Source organism: Saimiri boliviensis, chromosome 14, assembly GCF_048565385.1.
Source record: "Saimiri boliviensis isolate mSaiBol1 chromosome 14, mSaiBol1.pri, whole genome shotgun sequence".
Classification (NCBI taxonomy): domain Eukaryota; kingdom Metazoa; phylum Chordata; class Mammalia; order Primates; family Cebidae; genus Saimiri; species Saimiri boliviensis.
Genome location: NC_133462.1, coordinates 4,344,715 through 4,363,739, shown reverse-complemented (window position 1 = coordinate 4,363,739; position 19,025 = coordinate 4,344,715). Strand labels below are relative to the sequence as shown.

Here is a 19,025-nt window from a genome sequence, read left to right as displayed (position 1 = left end):
AATGTGTCAGTAACAAATATATTCCTTTAGACTAAGTAATATCCTTCTGTGTGGACTAATACACTGAGGAAATGTTTTCTCTGTAGAGTTTTCTGCTTAATAATAGCTAAGGGAGGACAGGCTTGGATAACCTTTGGATAATCTGTACTTTATGTGTGCAAGCAATAAACGTTAATGGCTGCTGAAACCCATAGGCTGAAGGTGGGTAGTGAATACCATACTGGGTGGATCCATCTGGTGATACAGCCATGGGGACAGAATCACAGAGTGCAGAATGCAGGACACAAGCATAAGAGTCACTTTGTCTTAGCTCTGACACGTCCTAAACATCTGCTTACCATGCCTTCAAATCTAGACTGTTTTTCAAAATAGATTTAATCTTTTTTTTTTTTTTTTTTTTTTTTGGAGTTGGAGTTTTTGCTCTTGTTTCCCAGGCTGGAGTGCAATGTCGTGATCTTGGCTCACCGCAACCTCCACCTCCTGGGTTCAAGCAATTCTCCTGCCTCAGCCTCCTAGGTAGCTGGGATTACAGGCATGTGCCACCACACCCGGCTAATTTTTGTATTTTTAGTAAATATGAGGTTTTTCCATGATGGTCAGGTCTCGGACCCATGACCTCATCATCTGCCTGTCTTGGCCTCCCAAGGTACTGGGATTACAGCTATGAGCCACCTCGCCTGGCCTACATTTAATTTTTATAACAAATTTACAATTAAAATTCAAAGCAGGGGTAGTGACATTAATTAAGGTGGTGAAAGAGATGATTCTGTTCATCATACCCCTACAGAAACATCTATTTTGATAACCATCCATGAACATAAAAAAAGTTTCTTTGAGAAACTGGGAGTCCAGTGGAGAGACTCCAGCACCGCATTGGAAAAAAAAATACAATTTTAAGGACTATAAGAACAGTTTTAATATATTTTTACTACCTGACTTTTAAGGTGGTACAACTTAGAGCCAAGAGGGCCCCAAATGCCTGCAATTTCCCCTGAGAGGAAGGTAAGAGCCGAGTGAGCACACAGCTCAGGGGAACTTGCCCAAGAGGCCCCCTTCAGCCTTGCCCCACTTGGATCTCTGGAGGGACTGGCATGGCTGCATAGTTGGCAGGGGGAGCCAGGAGCAAGGAAAGATTAAAAAGCTCACAGCAGCCGGGCGCAGTGGCTCATGCCTGTAATCCCAACACTTTGGGAGGCTGAGACGGCCGGATCACAAAGTCAGGAGTTTAAGACCAGCCTGACCAATATGATGAAACCCCATCTCTACTAAAAATACAAAAATTAGCCAGGCGTCCTGGAGGGCACCTGTAATCCCAACTACTCAGGAGACTGAGGCAGGAGAATTGCTTGAACCCGAGAGATGGAGGTTGCAGTGAGCCAAGATTGCACCATTAAACTCCAGCCTGGGTGACAGCAGGAGATGATGTCTCAAAGAACAAAAAACCACATATAGCCAAAAAAAGCAGCTGCAGATCTGACTAATGATTTGTGGAGCCCACCAAGAGACCCACTCATAAACCTACTGGAATGCCTCATGTGCAGCCCCTACAACTGGCTGATGTGGTCCCCAGCAGCTTGATCCACCTGCAAGATCTCCCATATGAGCCTTCACAGACACAGAGCACATGCCTCCATAAAGAGCACTCACACATTTCCACAGACAGCACATGGAGATCAGCAGCCAGCTCGACTCTGCAGGATTGAGAGAGGGCACAGAACTTTTAGCAACTCAGGGCTGCTTGCTCAGGAAAAACAACCAGGAGACACGCACCTGCACTAACTTTGCAGATTGAGAGAAAACCCACGAATTGTAAGACGCCCCCAACAAAAAGAAACAGGAGCGAGGCAGAGTATCCATAAAAAGGGGGTTACACCTTTTTATAGGCGTGGTGGCTCACGCCTATAATCCCAGCACTTTGGGAGGCTGAGGTGAGTGGATCACCTGAGGTCGGGCATTCAAGACCAACCTGACCAACATGGAGAAACCCCTTCTCTACTAAAAATACAAAATTAGCTGGGCATGGTGGTGCATACCTATAATCCCAGCTACTCAAGATTCTGAGGCCGGAGAATCGCTTGAACCCAGGAGATGGAGGTTGCAGTGAGCCAAGATTGTGCCATTGCACTCCGGCCTGGGCAACAAGAGTGAAACTTCATCTCAAAAAAAAAAAAAAAAAAAAAAAAAGGGAGGGGGGTTAAGTTACCAGCCACCAAATAAATTTCTAACTGGGCTGTCTGGTACAGGTGTTTCTCTTTTGAAGCCAGTCAATAAAGACTGAAAGAGGGGACTGCTTTCTCAAATGCAAAGATAGTAACACAGAAGCTTAAGGAACATGGGGGAAAGAAAGCAAAACTAACATCGCCATAGAAAAAAACAAAGGTCCGATGACCAACCTCAAAGAAACGGGGATCTATAAACTGAATGATGAAGATTTCAGAGTAATCATCGTTAAGGAGCTCAGTGAGCTTAAGAGAAAATAGGTGGACAACTCATGAAATAAGGCTGACATTTTATGCATAGAATGAAAAATTAGATAAAAAGGTACATCTATGTAACAAAAAATACTCGTACCCCAAAAGTTATTAAAATTAATTTTTTTTGAGATGCGGTCTCACTCCGTCACCCAGGCTGAAGTGCAGAGGCACAATCTTGGCTCAATGCAGCCTCCACCTCCCAGATGTGGGCCACCACACCTAATTTTTTTTTCCTGTAGTTTTGGTAGAGATGAGGTTTCTCCATGTTGCCAGGCTAGTCTGTAACTCCTGAGCTCAAGTGATCTTTCTGCCTTAGACTCCCAAAATGATGGTATTACAGGCACAAGCCACCATACCCAGCTGAAATTTTAAAATGTTTTCAAAAAGAGAAACAGAACCAAATAGAAATTCTAGAACTGAAGAATACAGTGACTGAAATAAAATATTCTACGGAGAGCTTCAACTGCAGACTTGATTAAGCAGAAGAAAGAATCAGCAAACTTGAAAAATATTTAAAATTACCCAATCAGAAAAGGAAAAAACAAAATGAAACTGAATAAATGAAGCCTGTGAGTAAAAAACGCACAATGAAAGAGTCTCTTCAATAAATTATATTGCACACATTGGGTATCTTCATCAAAAGAATGAAGTTGGGGCTGGGCGTGGTGGCTCACACCTGTAATCCCAGCACTTTGGGAGGCCGAGGCAGGCAGATCAGCTGAGGTCAGGAGTTTGAAATCAGCCTGACCAACATGGTGAAACCCCATCTCTACTAAAAATACAAAAAAATAGCCAGGTGTGGTGGCAAGCGCCTGTAATCCCAGCTACTCAGCAGGCTGAGGCAGGAGAATCACTTGAACCCAGTAGGCGGAGGCTGCAGTAATTGTGCCACTTCACTCCAGCCTGGGTGGCAGAGCAGGACTCTGTCTAAAAAAAAAAAAAGGAGAGAGAGAGAGAGAGAGAGAGAGAGAGGAAGGAAAGAAAAGAAAAGAGAAAAGGAAAGGAAAGAAAGAGAAAGAAAGAGTCCCTGCATCTGATGTTCTGTCTTCTCTCTTGGCTCTTCCTCTTTCCACTAATAACAGTTCAGTGTTTTTGCTTCATTTCCCCTAAACTGTGTCTGTCCTGCTTTCCACTGTGACCTCACTGCCCGAACTTCCTGGATTTCCTTACACTGGAGCAGACACTGGGACCTGCTCAGCCCTCCTGTGCTCTGCAAGGGGTAAAAAAATTCACAAATCCTCTGCTATGTCCGGACTGTTCACCTTTTGCTAAAGACTTCATTTACCCACCTGTCACCCTCTGCGTCAGAGTCAAACAAGATGTTATGAGAGAAAACACTCTGGTGATGGTTGAAAAACAACCAGAGAAAAAAGACAGAGACGCCTAAAAAGAGACGAGACACCCAGAAAGAGAAAGACAGAGAGAGAGAGAGACAGGGACAGAGATAGAGCAGGGAGAATGTGTCCCATGTGAATAAGAGGAAAAAGCAGTCAGGATGTTCACACAAGAAAGCAAAGATACAGAGTACAGCGTTGGGAAGTAGATCCCAGGAGGAAATCAAACATGGGCGCAAAAAGAAAAGTAAATCTCTGTGCCAATTAAAATTGGGGAGGCCAGCCAGGCACCCACCTTCTTTGAACCAGCACGGTGAGCTGCAGCCTGTCCAGGGGTTCCTAACGTGGAGTCGGGAGCCTCATGAGGGTTTGAAGCCCCCGCCTCTGAGACATGGCTGACCTTGGACAAGTTACTTCATGTCTTGGTCCATAGTTTCTTTTTTTTGTTTTTTTTTTTTTAATGAGGAAAATAATATAGGGCACGCTGTGGAGTGTTTGTAGAATTTAACATGTCGATGTTTGCCTAGAACTAAAATAGCAACTGCCCCATAGAAAGAGCTGGCTGAGTTTTTGCTGAATTAAAACTCTTTCCATAAAAAATATTTGTATGTACTCTCTTTGTAATGGGCACGCAGGCTTCTTTTCTGGCTCCCTTCATTTGCTTGTTTGGTTTGGTTTTCTGGGATCGTTTTAGTATTCTTTTTTCATTGACAGATAATAATGGTGAATATTTATGGAGCACAATGTTGTACTACTCTGTTTTCACACTGCTACAAAGAACTACCCAAGACTGGGTAATTTATATGGGAAAGAGGTTTAATTGCCTTACAGTTCAGCATGGCTGGGGAGGCCTCAGGAAACTTAGAACCATGCCAGAAGGCAAAGGGGAAGCAGACTTCTTCTTCTTAAGCAAGCAGGAAGGATAATGAACACAGGAGGAATTACCAAACACTTATAAAACCATCAGATCGGCCGGGCGTGGTGGCTCAAGCCTGTAATCCCAGCACTTTTAAGAGGCCTAGGCGGGTGGATCATGAGGTCAAGAGATCGAGACCATCCTGGTCAACATGGTGAAACCCCGTCTCTACTAAAAATACAAAAAATTAGCTGGGCATGGTGGTACATGCCTGCAATCCCAGCTACTCGGGAGGCTGAGGCAGGAGAATTGCCTGAACCCAGTAGGCTGAGGTCGCGGTGAGCTGAGATCGCGCCATTGCACTCCAGCCTGGGTAATGAGAGCGAAACTCCGTCTCAAAAAAAAAAAAAAAAAAAAAAAAAAAAAAAAAAAAAAAAAAAATCGCCAGGCATGGTGGTGCATGCCTGTAATCCCAGCTACTTGGAAGGCTGAGGCAGGAGAATCGCTTGAACCTGGGAGGCGAAGGTTGCAGTGAGCCAAGATCATGTCACTGCACTCCAGCCTGGGCAACAAGAGTGAAACTCCATTTCAAAAAAAAAAGAAAAAAGAAAAGAGACTGTGGTTATCATTGCACAATGTATGGCTATAACAAATTATCACATTTTACGCCTTGAATATGCACATTCTTGATCAATTAAATTTAGAAAAGAAAATGCTTTTTTCCTGACACCTCCTTTGTAGGTTCTGTCTCCTTGACTCAGCTTTGAACAACTGTGAAGGCAGAGGCTGGTCCAAGTGACCTGTGCACCCAGGACCAGGAACGGGGCTGCCAGATGTGAGGCCTTCAAAATAATTTATTGATGCACAGAGGAAAGTGTGATGCAGAGAACTGGGCTTAGCTGTCAGCTGGATGTGTATAGCGTCGTCTCAAGGTTAGCACTTGACTTCTAAGGAAGGTCTTTGGGGTCAGCAGGGAAGATAATTACAGCAAAGTCTCTGGGGTCACTGGAGGTTCACGGGAGACACCTGGGACCAGTTTGGGGGCTGCATCACTACTCAGGAAATCAGGTGACTGGCTGTAGCAGGGCCTCTAGAAAAGGCAAGTGACTTTAGCTGGGTCTCTGGAAACAGTCAGGTGAGTAAAGCTGGGTTTCTAGAAACAGCCAGGTAACTGAAGCTGGGTCTCTAGAATCAACTGAGAAACAGTCTGTCCAAGGAGCTGCTCGATTGTAGAAGGGACCAGCTGGCTAACGAGCCTTCCGCATGCTGGTTAGAAACCTCCAGGCTCCAGCTCTTGTCTCCAGGAGATCTGCCTGGGGGCCTTTCCAGATGAGGATGAGTCCAGGCGGAAGCCTTGCAAAGGGCTGCTTCAGGCTTTTCCTAGAGTCTTCGGGTGCAGAGGCCAGGCGGGCCTGGGGTCAGCGTTTGACAATGGCTGCGTAGGTGCCGGCCTCGGCCAGGGGCTCTGTGGACTGTGGAGACACAGCCTGGGCTGTCCTGCATGTGAGGGCCCTGTGGTCCAGCTGAGCGTATGTCACCTCCTGGGGGCCCTCTGCAGTCGGGGCCTGGGAGAGAGCGAGCCAGGGTGAGGGAGGGGCTGGGGGAGGGGGAGGATGCGTGGCTGTGGGGCTGGAGGGCTGTGGTTGCCGTCTCCGTGGGCCCTGCGGACCCGCTCCTGAAATTGCATCCATGTGAAGAGCACACCCACAGGGTCTGAGGGTTGGTCTATGTGACAGGGAACAAGGCAGAAGGGAAGACTCCCGACTTCCAAGCTGAGGCAAAAGACATTGTGTTTCTGCCCTCCCCACACCCTCGGGTCCCTCCTCTGGGGGAAGCTGGCAGGGTGGGAAGGTCTCTGTGAGAGGAACAGAGGCCTCCTGCCATGGCTGTGGGGGTGAGCGTCTCAGACGTGGCGCCTCCAGCCCGCAGGACCCTTCCGATGCCCACAGCCCTGGGCGACCTCTCGACAGCAACCTCAGCCCAGACTGTGAGCCGGAACTGCGCAGCTGAGCAACTCCTGAATTCCGGACCCAAGGAACTGAGATTTTTTTTAAGCTGCTAAATTTGGGGTACTTTGATAATTAGCAGGAAGGCTCACCGAGGTGTCGGTGTCTCTGTCCTTCTCAGGAAGTGCATCAGCTGTGGCCATGTCTGGGGGACAAGACACATGGTCAGTTTCCTGGGGAGGATGTCACAGGGCAAATCTGCCTGAGACCCCCAGCTTCAGATGTCATCTTGCATCGATCTATAATATGACCTTCTAGAATGTTCCTGAAGATTCTTCCCCTCTCCCCCCCAACATTGCATCTGGATTGGCACCAAGTTCCCACTTCTCCATCCCAGGCCTGTCCCTCCTTCTCCCCCTTTACCTGCTTTTCTCTCTAGAACATCAACAGCCAGGCTGGGCCTGAGAGGAAAAATAAAAATGAACATTAGGGGCAGCCTGGCGGCAGAGGACGGGATGGACGTCCAGGACTCATTCCCGGGGGCCTCACCTCTGCTGTGGCTTCTGCTCCTCATCCTTGCTTCTTGGGGGCCCTGAGGACAGTCGGGGTCTGAATTAAGGAGACCTTCTTCCTTGCGTCTCCTGACAGCTTCCCCAAGTCACTCCACCCTGCCCCTGACACCTACCCTGCTTTATCTGATTCTGGCGATGGAGGAAGAAGAGGACCAGGAGGAAGAAACAGCAGAGGAAGACCACTAAGACCGCAATGAGAATATATAGATGCTCAGCTTTCAGGCCTCGGGGAGCAGGGGCATCTAAGAAAGACAGAAACAAGTTTTCAGCAGTGTGTACTTATTGAGCACCTACTGTATACCACACACATGTTGTGTGTGTGTCACAGACTTACTAATGTATCACATCTCTCAGATAAATAATTGTCCCACAGCACAAGGATTAAATCTCTCAGGGGAATAACAGTCCTGCAGCACAGGGATCATTATCCCCTTCTTCCACCACTGGGGTCCTGAGTGCTGGGGTCCTCTGCACAGGGACACAGCCAGCCATTGGCAGAGCGGGAATCTGACAAACCCCAAAGCCTGACCTCTTTCTCCATCTCCAAGAGGGACACACCAGGCTCATGCTCCACAGTCCCCATCACTCACGCTCATCGTTACTGTTGTCTGAAGGCCTTGGCGTGGGTCCTGGGAGGGAGGAATCAGAAGGAGGCGGAGGCAGAGCCCTGAGCTGGACAGAAAAGGTTCTGAGTCCTCCCATGCCCACTGCAGGAATCTCCCTTCATTCCCCAGGACCCCGACCGCTCCTTCTAGACCAGCACCCCGCCCAGCAGAGTCTTCTGTGATGATGGAAACTTTCTACATCTACTGTCCAGAATGAAAGCCACACGTTGCTATTGATATTTAAATGCCGTGAGAAGCTAGCTGCACTGTCTGCGTCTCGAGGGCTCAGTGACCACGCGTGCCTAATGCCATCCCTACTGGACGGTGCAGATGCAGCACGTTTCCTTGGTGTGAAGCTGTGTTAGACATCGCTGCTCTCTGCCCTCTGCGGATCTAGGCAGAGACCAGGCACCCATAAGAAGAGGAAAAGAGCCCTTCCCTCCCCGACCTCCTTCTGGGTTCCCAACAGAATGCAAGAATCCCCATGTCTGATTTTATCTGCCCTAGCGGCAGACCCCTGATGGGGATGTAACCCGCCTTCCTGTGGGAAGAATCCAAGGCCCGCTGTGCTCCTGTTTCCTGAAGGCCTGCAGCTAGCGGGCGAGTGTGTGCGGCCCCGGCCAGGCTCCCTGCTCAGGCCTTGTCTGTCATCTCCATCATCCATGCTCCTCTGCACAGTACACACCACTACCCACTTCACGGTGACCAAATGGGGTCCTGCAGGGCTCTCCCAAACCCAGGGTCCCTCTTCCAGGAACAGCAGCCCCTCCCCTCCCCTGTGCTAGGCAGGGTCTTTAATATCTTTCAAGAAAAGCAAGCATTCTGTCTTGGAGTGTCCTTCCCTCATGCCTCCTCCAGGGTCCAAGACCCAGCACACTATGCTTTATTCTACGCCGTGACTGCCTGGGCTTGGTCTTTATAACATTTTCCACCATTTTAAAAAATTACATATGTACTATGTATGTGCAAGATTACACTTTTTATAATATTTATGGTTATATGTATCATGTATTATGCAAATGTATAATATATAACAAATATATATTTTTAATTATGTAATTGACATGTACATGCTATTTAATGAATATAGTGTTAAATGTATGTGATTTATAATTACTTATATGTCACATATATTCAATATAATATATAATGCGTAATTTATATTGCTGATAAACCTATAATTAAATATAAAATGTTTTTCTATTATAATTATACATAATATATACATAATTTATATTTACATGAATACCTATATTTATTAATTATAACACTTGAAATTTATTACACTATATATTGTAAATATAAATTTCATATAACACATAATATACAGTATAGTCATATGTAGTGATACACTAACATATTTTTATTATATAATTATTTTTCTTCTACATGTAATATATGATGTAAACATGTTTAATATAATTTAAATTATAGATCTGAAATTATACATTGCAAATCATATATTTTTATTTGTGTATGCATGTAAAGGCATATGTGCATTTCTATTACTCATTTTAACTATTTCTCCCCATTGAGGTTCACAAGGCAGGATGCCATTTCTTCTCATTCATGGTGCATCAAACCCGGAGGCTTCCATGCCTGGCACAGTCCCTTTGAGTACAAAATACTTCATCCTCCTTGGGAGTTTTCTAATCAGCACTGATGGAAGCACTGTGCGTACCTGAACTCAAGCGTCCCCTAAACAATTCTTTTTTTCTTGTGTTTTGAGATGTTCTGTCACCCAAGCTGGAGTGCAGTGGCGTGATTTTGGCCTCCTGGGTTCAAGCAGTTCTCTGCCTCAGGCTCCCCAGTAGCTGGGATTACAGGTGCCCACCACCATGCCTGGCTAATTTTTTTAAAATAATATTTTTGGTAGAGATGGGGTTTCACCATATTGGCCAGGCTGGTCTTGAACTCCTGACCTAATGATCCACCTGCCTCAGCCTCCCAGAGTGCTGGGATTACAGGTGTGAGCCACCGCGCCTGGCCTCCCCTAAATGATTCTGCAAGGACAGCTTTTTCATTGCCTATTTTTCACACAAGGAATTTGGGACACAGGAGGTTCGTGTGAGTCACCGTCAGGCATAGAGCTAGTGGGGTGGCAGAACCACTGGGACTTGAACCATGAACCCAGCAATCTGGCTGCAAGGAGGGTCTGTCCTCGTAACCTTTATATGTCACTGCATGAAAGATGACAGAGGAGAGAGGGAAGGAGAGGGAGACAGACATTCCTGCAGACAGAAGGCTAATTAAAACCAGACACTGGACTTGAACCAGGTGTGCTGGACTCAGGAGCATGTCCCACTGCACCCTGGCAGTCCAGGAGCCTCTGAGGGGGTCTGGATGGAGCACAGCATCACTCCTCCCACCTCCCATGTGGCTTTAGCCCCTGGTCCCACCTGCCTGAGCTCAGAGCCCGAGTCTCACAGACTGTCACTGGTCTAGCTCAAGGACTCTAGCAATGGGAACACAGGTAGGGAAGTGTCTGTGGATGGCTTCTGACCCCGTGTCCTCACCTGGGAGGTTCTGGTCACAGACCACAGCAGGAGATGGATAAGTTGATACCCAGGGACCTGGGGCAGCTTTACCCCCATCACAGAATCTGGGGCAGAGCCAGACGGAAGGGAAGCCTCATGGCTTCATCCTGGTCACCATGTACAGGCTATGTCCCCTCCCTCTGACACCGTCCTCTTCTTAAGGGACCTTACTCCACTGTTCAGGCCTCCCCTGGAAATCACATAGCCAACAGGAGCCTCCTGGTCCCTCTCCGGGTGTCCCAGGTTGGAAGGTGAGTTCTCAGTCGCTCGCAGGTGCAGAGTGGGGTGAATGGTGAGGACACGCCCACAAGGGGGCAGCGTGGAGCTCGGGCAAGCCCGGGAGTCTGGGGTGTGGCTGCCCGGGTGGGCGGCCCCTGCCCCTGCCCCTGCCCCTGCCCCTTCATACCTCCTGCCTTTGAGCAAGAAACTTGAATTTCTGCGTTGCATATTAGAGAGGAGGAGGAGTTAGAGAATCAGCCTAGTACCTCCCCCGCAGAGTGGGGTTTGCATTCAGCGCGTTCCACGGTGCCTGGCGTGGAGTGAGGTTGCAGTCGAGGTACTACTGCTACTGTGGTCTCCCTGAGCATCAGCGACCTGCCAGAGCTGGGCAGCGTCAGTCCCTTCCCATGCCCTCCCTGGTCCTCGATTCCAAGTCCGGGGCCCAGGGCTGGAGCCAGAGCTGCATCCCCAGCACAGATCCCGCTGGAATCCCCTCCTGATGAGGAACGTACTACTGACCTGCTGAGGAGCTGAGCTCGGTGCACGGGGAAGTGGGATGGGGGGAGGGGGAGTCGCTGTAAGGGGAGGGGGATGGGTATAGGGGGAAGTTGGCACCCCCAGGGGTTCCTGTAAACAAGGGCAGGAGAAATTTTAGAACCATCCCATCCAACCTGCCCTCCTCCCCTCTGAGCCCCCTCCAAAAGCGCCATGTTCATCACACAATCCCAATGTCCCAAGACTCCAGAGAAAATGGGGCAGGGGACAGGAGGTTGGGAGAGCCCCGCTGCTTGGCCCATTCTGCCAGGCGCTGGTCACTCCCTCTGCTCCCCGCCACCACCAGCTCTGCTTGACCTCAGGGGACTCCTATGAGGCCCTGGGGGGACGTAAAAGTGGATTGGACTTTGACTTCAGGACAACCCTGCGGCTGAGCACACACAGGGGTCCGTGTGGTCACATACCAGAGGATTTCCCACAGCACTGTCCAGCCCCGGTCAGGAGCCACCCCTGGACCCTGTGTTCTGCCCAATGGGAGACGAGCCACAGCAGGAGGAGCACGTTCCCTGGGGCAGGTTCTGGCTCAGGGGAGAGGAATAACAAGAGGACCACCCATCCTGGGTGAAAAGACACTCAGCCCCTGAGTGGGGTAGGGGGGTTGCCCCCTAATCTCTGGGAACCCACTCCCCACCCAGCCAAGTAGAGGCAGCTCTGAGCCCACCCGATGCTGGGCTGAGTGTCCAGGCCATCTGTGGCGTCCAGAGGGGACCAGGGTGCCAGGACCTAAGTGGGTGTGAGGGCAGAGGGGAGGTGTGGGCAGAGGGAGAGGAAGAGGGGAGGGCTGGGCGGTCAGGAGGAGGGCAAGAGTGGCCACAGAGAGAGGACAGCAGCTGGGACAGGGTCCAGGGACCTGGGGACAAGCTCGAGGGCAGAGCTGAGACTAGGGCAGGGCCCAAGTGGCATCCTCACCTTTCACCACCAGCTCCAGCGGCTCACTCTGCTGAGACCATCCGGAGGCCGTATGATAGATGCAGTGATAACCCCCAGCGCTGTCTTCACTCACTGAGTCAATGCGGAATGTGGCCTGTGACTCAGATGAACTAAGTTGAGACACATTATTTGTATCATTGAACTTGGATCTATTCTCCGTCTCCAGGCGGAATGTGAGAACTCCAGCCGGGCCCCGGCACACGAAAGTCACAGGGCTCCCCGGGGGGATCACGGTGCCTGGCTCAGCCGAGATGGAGGGTCTCGGCAGGGCCCCTAGGAGGGAAGCAGAGAAGGACTCAGTGTCCACTGTAGGAGGTCACCATGTCACACATGTCATTCGCATCACAATTCAGGGTTTTTAGCGAATTTATGCAATTGTGCAGCTGCAACCACAGCCCGACTTTAGAACATTTCCCACCTCCTGCGCCTTCCACTTGCGTGTGAATTCTCATTGCTGCGGAGTTATTTTCCCGGTGGACACTAAGGACCCTGAGACTTGCTCACAGCTTGAGCCCTGCTCAGGGTCACGTAGGAAGAGTCAGAGCAGCCTGGGGCCCTTCGTGTCTGCTGCAGAGCCCAGGGCCACTTTCCAGAGGGACAGAGGGTGGGAGGGAGGCACAGCATGGGGGTGACATGGTCACTCGTGAAGGACAGGGGACAGGGAATTGAGGGTTCTGGAGACGATGGGTGCTGGGGCCTGAGCGCACTGGCCAGTCCCGGGGTTGGGACTGAGTGTGGGACGGGGGTTGCCAGGCTCCTGTGAGGGTCTGGTGTCGGGGAGGAGGAACCCCTCAGCCCTGATCTGCTTGAGGCAGCCCAGCCGGTGGCAGGTCCCCGCTGCTAATGCAAGTCTCTGCGGAGCCACCACCTCTGCGTTTTTCTCTGAAGTTTCTGCTTTCTTCTCAGCCTAATTTGCATTTCCTTGTTATTAAGGCTCTTGGAAAACCACATTTGTCTCTGGGCTTGGGGTAGAGGAGGGAAGGGTGGGTGTGAAACCCTGAAACAGGAAAAGTTGTGTCAAAATCAGCAAAATCCCTGACCAGAGCAGGGAGCTGGCAAGGCTTCAGTTCGCTCATCCATACTTTATCATTCTTTACGATTGACAAATCAAAACTGCATCTATTTAAGGTTTGCAACATGTTTTGATACAGGTATACATTGCGGAGTGGCTGAATCAGGCTAATTAGTATAACCTTAGTTTGCATGGTTTTTTTGTGGTGAGAACATTTAAAATGTGCCCTCTTAGCGGTTTTCAAGCATGCAGTGCATTGTGATTAATCCAGTCACCCCGTTGCACCATCCTCACCTTACTCCTCCTGTGTAGCTGAAATTTTGTATCCTTCTGCCATCTCCCCAAACCTACCCATTTGTCCATTTCTCGTTCTTTTAACCATATCTCAGTTGCTTGTCAATCTGTTTAAAGACGCTTTTCATGGGCTGCTGTTTCCACAAATGTGAGAGACACACACAGGATGCCTGCCCTTGGGAGGTGGACGTCTAGAAGGGAGGACAGATACTGACGGAAGAATTGTCCAAATCTGCCGCTGTGAACTGCAATCAGCTTCCTGTGGTTAAGTGCGGGCATCTAGGGGCTGGTGGGCGGTGGAGTTGACCTCCTTGGCAAAGTCGGGGGAAGCGCTATTGAGCTGAGAGCTGAGGGAGGAGTAGAAACTACCTGAGCCGAGGACACCTGGGCATCCAAGTGGGAACATCAGCCAGGACACAAAGTTTCAGTTAGAGAGGAGAAATCAGCTCAAGAGAGGTAACGTGCAACATAGTGACTGTAGTTAACAACAATGTATTGCATGATTGGACATTGCTAATAGAGGTGGTTCTAAGCGTTCTCACCACAAGAAAACGATTAGCAGGGGGAGGAATGCCTGCCATGCGGCCGTTCTACACTGTGCATAGCCCACAGCGTCATACTGGACATGATAAATGCATGCAGTTTTCTTTGTTTTGTTTGTTTTTTGCTTCGCTTCTGGTTTTTCTTTTATTTTCTTTTTTTCTTTTTTGTTTTTTGAAACAGAGTCTTGCTCTGTTGTCCAGGCTGGAGTGCAGTGGCACAATCTCAGCTCACTGCAACCTCCACCTCTGAGGTTCAAGCAATTCTCTTGCCTCAGCCTCCCGAGTAGCTGGATTACAGGCACCCGTCACCACATGCAGCTAATTTCTGTATTTTTAATAGAGACAAGATTTCCCCATGTTGGCCAGGCTGGTGTCAAACTCCTGACCTCAGGTGATCCACCCGCCTCAGCCTCCCAAAGTGCTGGAATTACAGTCATGACCCACTGCACCCAGCCTCATCCATCATTTTTAATATGATTTATTATTATTTTTTTAATCAGCATGTGAGACAGCCCGATGTTGCAAAGGATATAGAGTGTTTGAGAAAGTGAAAGAGGCTGCAGGAATGCAGAGATGAGTGAGCCCGAAGTCACAGGGACAGGGTGTGGCTGGGAAAATCAGCATGTCCAGACCAAAGAGAGGGGCGTGGGTCTGATTCTACCTGAAGATAAATGGGAAGGGCTCTGAGGAGAAAAGGATATTTCACCTTACAATGAGATATTAAAAGAAAAATTTTGAACACAATTTAAAAATTGTGGACGGTACAATGGTCATGTTTGTGCTTTCGAAAATCACGAGTCCCTGGCGTCAGGAAGGGAGCGGGCAGCCGGGGCATGGACAGGCTGAGGCCAGCCTCGGGGAGCCGTGGAGGGGAGAGGTGCGGTCACCTGGGGGAGACGCAGGACAAGTAAAGTAAGAGAAGGAAAGATGAGAGAAATTTAGAGTGAAATCACCAGGACTGGGTGACAGGATGCATCTAGGAGGATGGAGAAGAGGATGAATCTTCAGAGTCTGCCCTTGGTGACTGTCATATTCCCCACCAAGGAGCTGCCGAGGGAAGCGTGCACTCATCTGGGGAAAGCTCCCAGGCTCAGCCTTGGTCATGTTGGATTTGAACGGTCACTGTGGAAATCGGTGTGTGGAAGTGACGCCTGCACTCCTGTGATGTCTGCAGCAGGACCCACAGCAGCCAAGACATGGAAATAAGCTGAGCGTCCACCCACAAATGAACGGATAAGGAAAATGTGGTGGGCATGTGCAGTGGAATATTATTCAGCCCAGAAAAAGAAGGGTGTTCTGTCACTCACAACAAGACGGATGAACTGGAGGACATTCGGCTAAGTGAAATAAGCCGGGCACAGAAAGATAACGCCGCATGTGGAATCTAAAATAAAGTTCATCTCGGCCGGGCATGGTGGCTCACAACTGTACTCCCAGCACTTTGGGAGGCCGAGGCAGGTAGATCACCTGAGGTCAGGAGTTTGAGACCAGCCTGGCCAACATGATGAAATCCCATCTCTACCAAAAATAGAAGAATTAGCCAGGTGTGGTGGCGCATGCCTGTAATCCCAGCTACTTGTGAGGCTGAGGTAGGAGAATCGCTTGAATCCAGGCGACAGAGGTTACAGTGAGCCAAGATCGCGCCACTGCACTCCAGCCTGGGTGATGAGAGTGAAACTCGGCCTCAAAAAAATAAAAATAAAAATAAAAATAAAAAATAAAAAAAGTCATCTCACAGAGGTAGAAAGTAGAATAATGGTATTAGAGGCTGGAGGTGGAGGGCTTGAGAGAGACACTGATCAAATGATACAAAGTTTCAATGAGACAGGCGGAGTAAGTTTTGCTATCTCTTGCACAGTAGGCTAACTATAGTTAAGAATCACTTATTATGTATTTCAAAATTGCTAAAAGTAGATTTTAAATGTTCTCATCACAGTAAGTATGTGATGTGATTGATGTTACTTAGCCTTATTTAATTTGTCCACAATGTTTACATACATTGTAACATCACATTGTATCCCACAAACATATATAATTCTTTGTCAATAAAAAAAGATTTTTAAAAATAAGAAAAGCAAAACGCAGCAGGTGGAGAATGAAGGAGAGAAAGGGGTGAGGGCTGTGCATTTCACATTTGGAATCCTTTGCAATCTAGGATACATTTCAAGGGATCCCTCGAGGCCCTCTGAGAATCAACATCCCTCCCACCCAGAACTGCCCTTGGGGTACACAGGGGACTGGGGAGACGGGTTGAAGACGGGACTCACCCTCCTGCGTGTGGATCGTCTGGGCCAGGCAGAGCACTGGAAGGGAAGCCGCAGTGAGAGAAATGCCCACCACCCAGTCCTCATACGGCGCTGCTATCAAAAGGGGGCTCCATGCAGCTGGGGGCATTCAGCATTTCGTAACGACCAAACCACCCCTCCTCCACATCACTGTCTGAGTAGAATCCTTCTTGCTGCAAAATGGTTTCAAGATAAATTCCAAAGTCTCCTCTTCCAAAAAGGCTCCTGCTCCTCAGCGCTGGCACAATCTCGGCTCACTGTAACCTCTGCCTCCCGGGTACAAGAGATTCTCCTGCCTCAGCCTCCCAACTAAGTGGGATGACAGGCGTGAGCCACCACGCCCGGCTATTTTTGTATTTGTAGAGACGGGGTTTCACCACGTTGGCCAGGCTGGTCTCAAACTCCTGACCTCAGGTGATCCACCCTCCTCAGCTCCCAAAGTGCTGGGATTACAGGCATGAGCACCGCGCCCGGCACCCCAGCCCCTCTTAAAGCTGACGTCATCCCCACACCCAGGCCCCTGCTTTTAGGACAAGGTCTCCTCTGGTCAGACTTAGGCCCCGGGGAGAGCAGCAGGGCGGTCTTGGGGGAGGAGGAGACTTTTCCCCCCCAGAATCCTCAGGACTGGAGTCAGGCTGGAGCAGGGAACTTTCCAGTCCTCCCTGTTGCCTCCAGGACTCACCTAGGCCCAGGATGGTGGCAGTGGGGTGGGGAGACATGACCCCGGTCCCAGACACTGCAGCAGACACAAGCGGGCGGGATGTGGCGCCTCCTGCTTATGGGGTTCCCACAGCAGCTGCCTCACACGAGAGGAGGAGCTTTTTATCCTGCTCTTTTCACACTTCTGACTAGTGAGACGAGAGGGAGGGCCTTGGTTTCTGAAAAACGTCACTTACCCACATGATCAGATGACGCTAAACTAGTTACCCCATGTGTCGCCTCTTTCTAAATCTATGGGAGCAGGGAACTTTCCAGACCTCCCGACCCCGCTCCCTCCAGGACTCACCTAGGCCCAGGAGGGCGGTGGGGTGGGGGTACATGGCAGAATAAAGGTCCTTGTCCTGTGGTGGCGGGCAACAAACTGACTTGGACGCCATCCCAACTCCACAAGGCAACGGCCGCAGCTCTTGGGCAAGACGTTACAAACCCAGAAGCTGACATTTCCTCGTATTTGAAATGGGAGCCACAGAAACCCTTCTCCAAGTTTTTAATATTGTGATCTTTGCTAAAATCGCAACAAGGTATTTAACATGTTAAAAGCATCCTGCAGTGGATATTATTTGTTTAAGGAGACAGTGTTGCAGAGGATGTGGAGACGCTGGATCCCTTGCCTACTTCGGTGGGAATGGAAAATCGTGCAATCACTGTAGAGAATGGTGGGGAGGTTCCTTAAAAAATTAGAAATAGAACTACCAGCCGGGCGTGGTGGCTCATACTTGTAATCCCTGAACCTTAGGAGGCCGAGGCGGGTGGATCATGAGGTCAAGAGATTGAGATCATCCTGGCCAGCATGGTGAAACCGTCTCTATTAAAAATACAAAAATTAGCTGGGCATAGTAGCACGCACCTGTAGTCCCAGCTGCTGAGGAAGGCAGAGAACCACAACTGAGCAGTATGGAGGGGAAATGTGCGGTTGTAGCCCCCACACAGAGTTCCCACCTGGGCACTGTGTGCAAACGGAGGCACCACCCCCAGACCCAGAATGGTAGAGCCACCAGCAGCTTGCAACCTCTGTGTGGAAAAGCCACGGGGGCGGAGCTGCCTGCAGCCTTGTGAACCAACCAAACCTCAGACCAGTGCACCCCGGATGTGGGACACGGAGTCCAGAATTATTTTAGAGCTTTAAGAGTTCCTGACTGCCCTGCTAGATTTCAGACTCGTGTGGGGCTGTTAGCCCCTTTCTTTCGGTTGATTTCTCCCTTTGGGAATAGGAGTGCTCCCAGTGCCTATGACCCCATTGTATCTTGGGGATAAATGGCTTGTTTTGATTTTACAGGATCATAGGTGGAAGGAACTCCTTTCCAGATGAGACTCTGGACTTGGATTAGGGACTTTGGACTTTTTGTTGTTGATGTGGTTGAGACGGAGTCTTACTCTGTCACCCGGCTGGAGTGCAGTGGTGCAATCTCAGCTCACTGCAACCTCCACCTCCCGGGTTCAAGCGATTCTCCTGCCTCAGCCTCCTGAGTAGCTGGGACTACAGGTGCATGCCACCGTGCCCAGCTAAGTTTTGTATTTTTAGTAGAGATGGGGTTTCACCATGTTACCCAGAATGGTATCAATCTTCTGACCTTGTGGTCCGAAGAAAGAGGAGAAACAGAAAATATTTGTGCACTTGCAAAATGTACTTACACATGTCATTTCTGTCCAGATCTTTGGCTAAAAATAGTCATTACAGCCAGCCACACATGGATGCACAGGAGACTAGAAAAAATGTCCCTTGGTGTGGGGTAGCCACCTCCCAGAGATTTGAGTGCAGTGTAAGGGGAAATACAGAATGCTTTTTTCTGGTAAGCAGCTACACATCTCTGCCTTGTGTGAAAAATAATCTCAAGAAGAAATGTACCTGAAAATGTCTAGCCAAAGAGCACGATGTTGTAACACCCTGATTGATGGACCATCTGGTATGATTGACAGACCATCTGGGGTGATTGATGGACCATCTGGAGTGATTGACGGACCATCTGGGGTGATTGACAGACCATCTGGGGTGATTGATTCCTCTGTACTTAGAAGGACACCAAAAGCAACATTTCAAGTAATATTAACAGAAAAATTGTCGTCTTCCCTCTGGAGCCCATGCAAGTCTTAGTTAACCTGAAGCGAGTTGTAGAAGCCACTAGAACCGAGGGAGGCAGCTGTGT

At 49.3% G+C, this 19,025-nt stretch overlaps 1 protein-coding gene across 2 annotated transcripts; it reads right to left on the bottom strand.

The window, feature by feature from the left end:
• Window positions 1–4,360: 4,360 nt before the first annotated feature.
• Window positions 4,361–16,993, bottom strand: LAIR1 (leukocyte associated immunoglobulin like receptor 1). Of its 2 annotated transcripts, XM_074385969.1 has the most exons (9): window positions 16,844–16,993; window positions 16,144–16,179; window positions 12,008–12,301; window positions 7,773–7,811; window positions 7,296–7,424; window positions 7,160–7,202; window positions 7,034–7,071; window positions 6,763–6,815; window positions 4,361–6,229 (listed from the first exon to the last, which is right to left on the bottom strand). In XM_074385969.1, the coding sequence occupies exons 1-9, from the start codon at window positions 16,878–16,880 to the stop codon at window positions 6,083–6,085; spliced, it is 816 nt and encodes a 271-aa protein (XP_074242070.1). In that variant the 5' UTR covers window positions 16,881–16,993; the 3' UTR covers window positions 4,361–6,082. The 2 variants fall into 2 exon arrangements, with proteins under 2 accessions (XP_074242070.1, XP_039322964.1); XM_039467030.2 differs by lacking the exon at window positions 7,773–7,811 and having other exon boundaries at window positions 4,363–6,229.
• Between the last annotated feature and the right edge of the window lie 2,032 nt (window positions 16,994–19,025).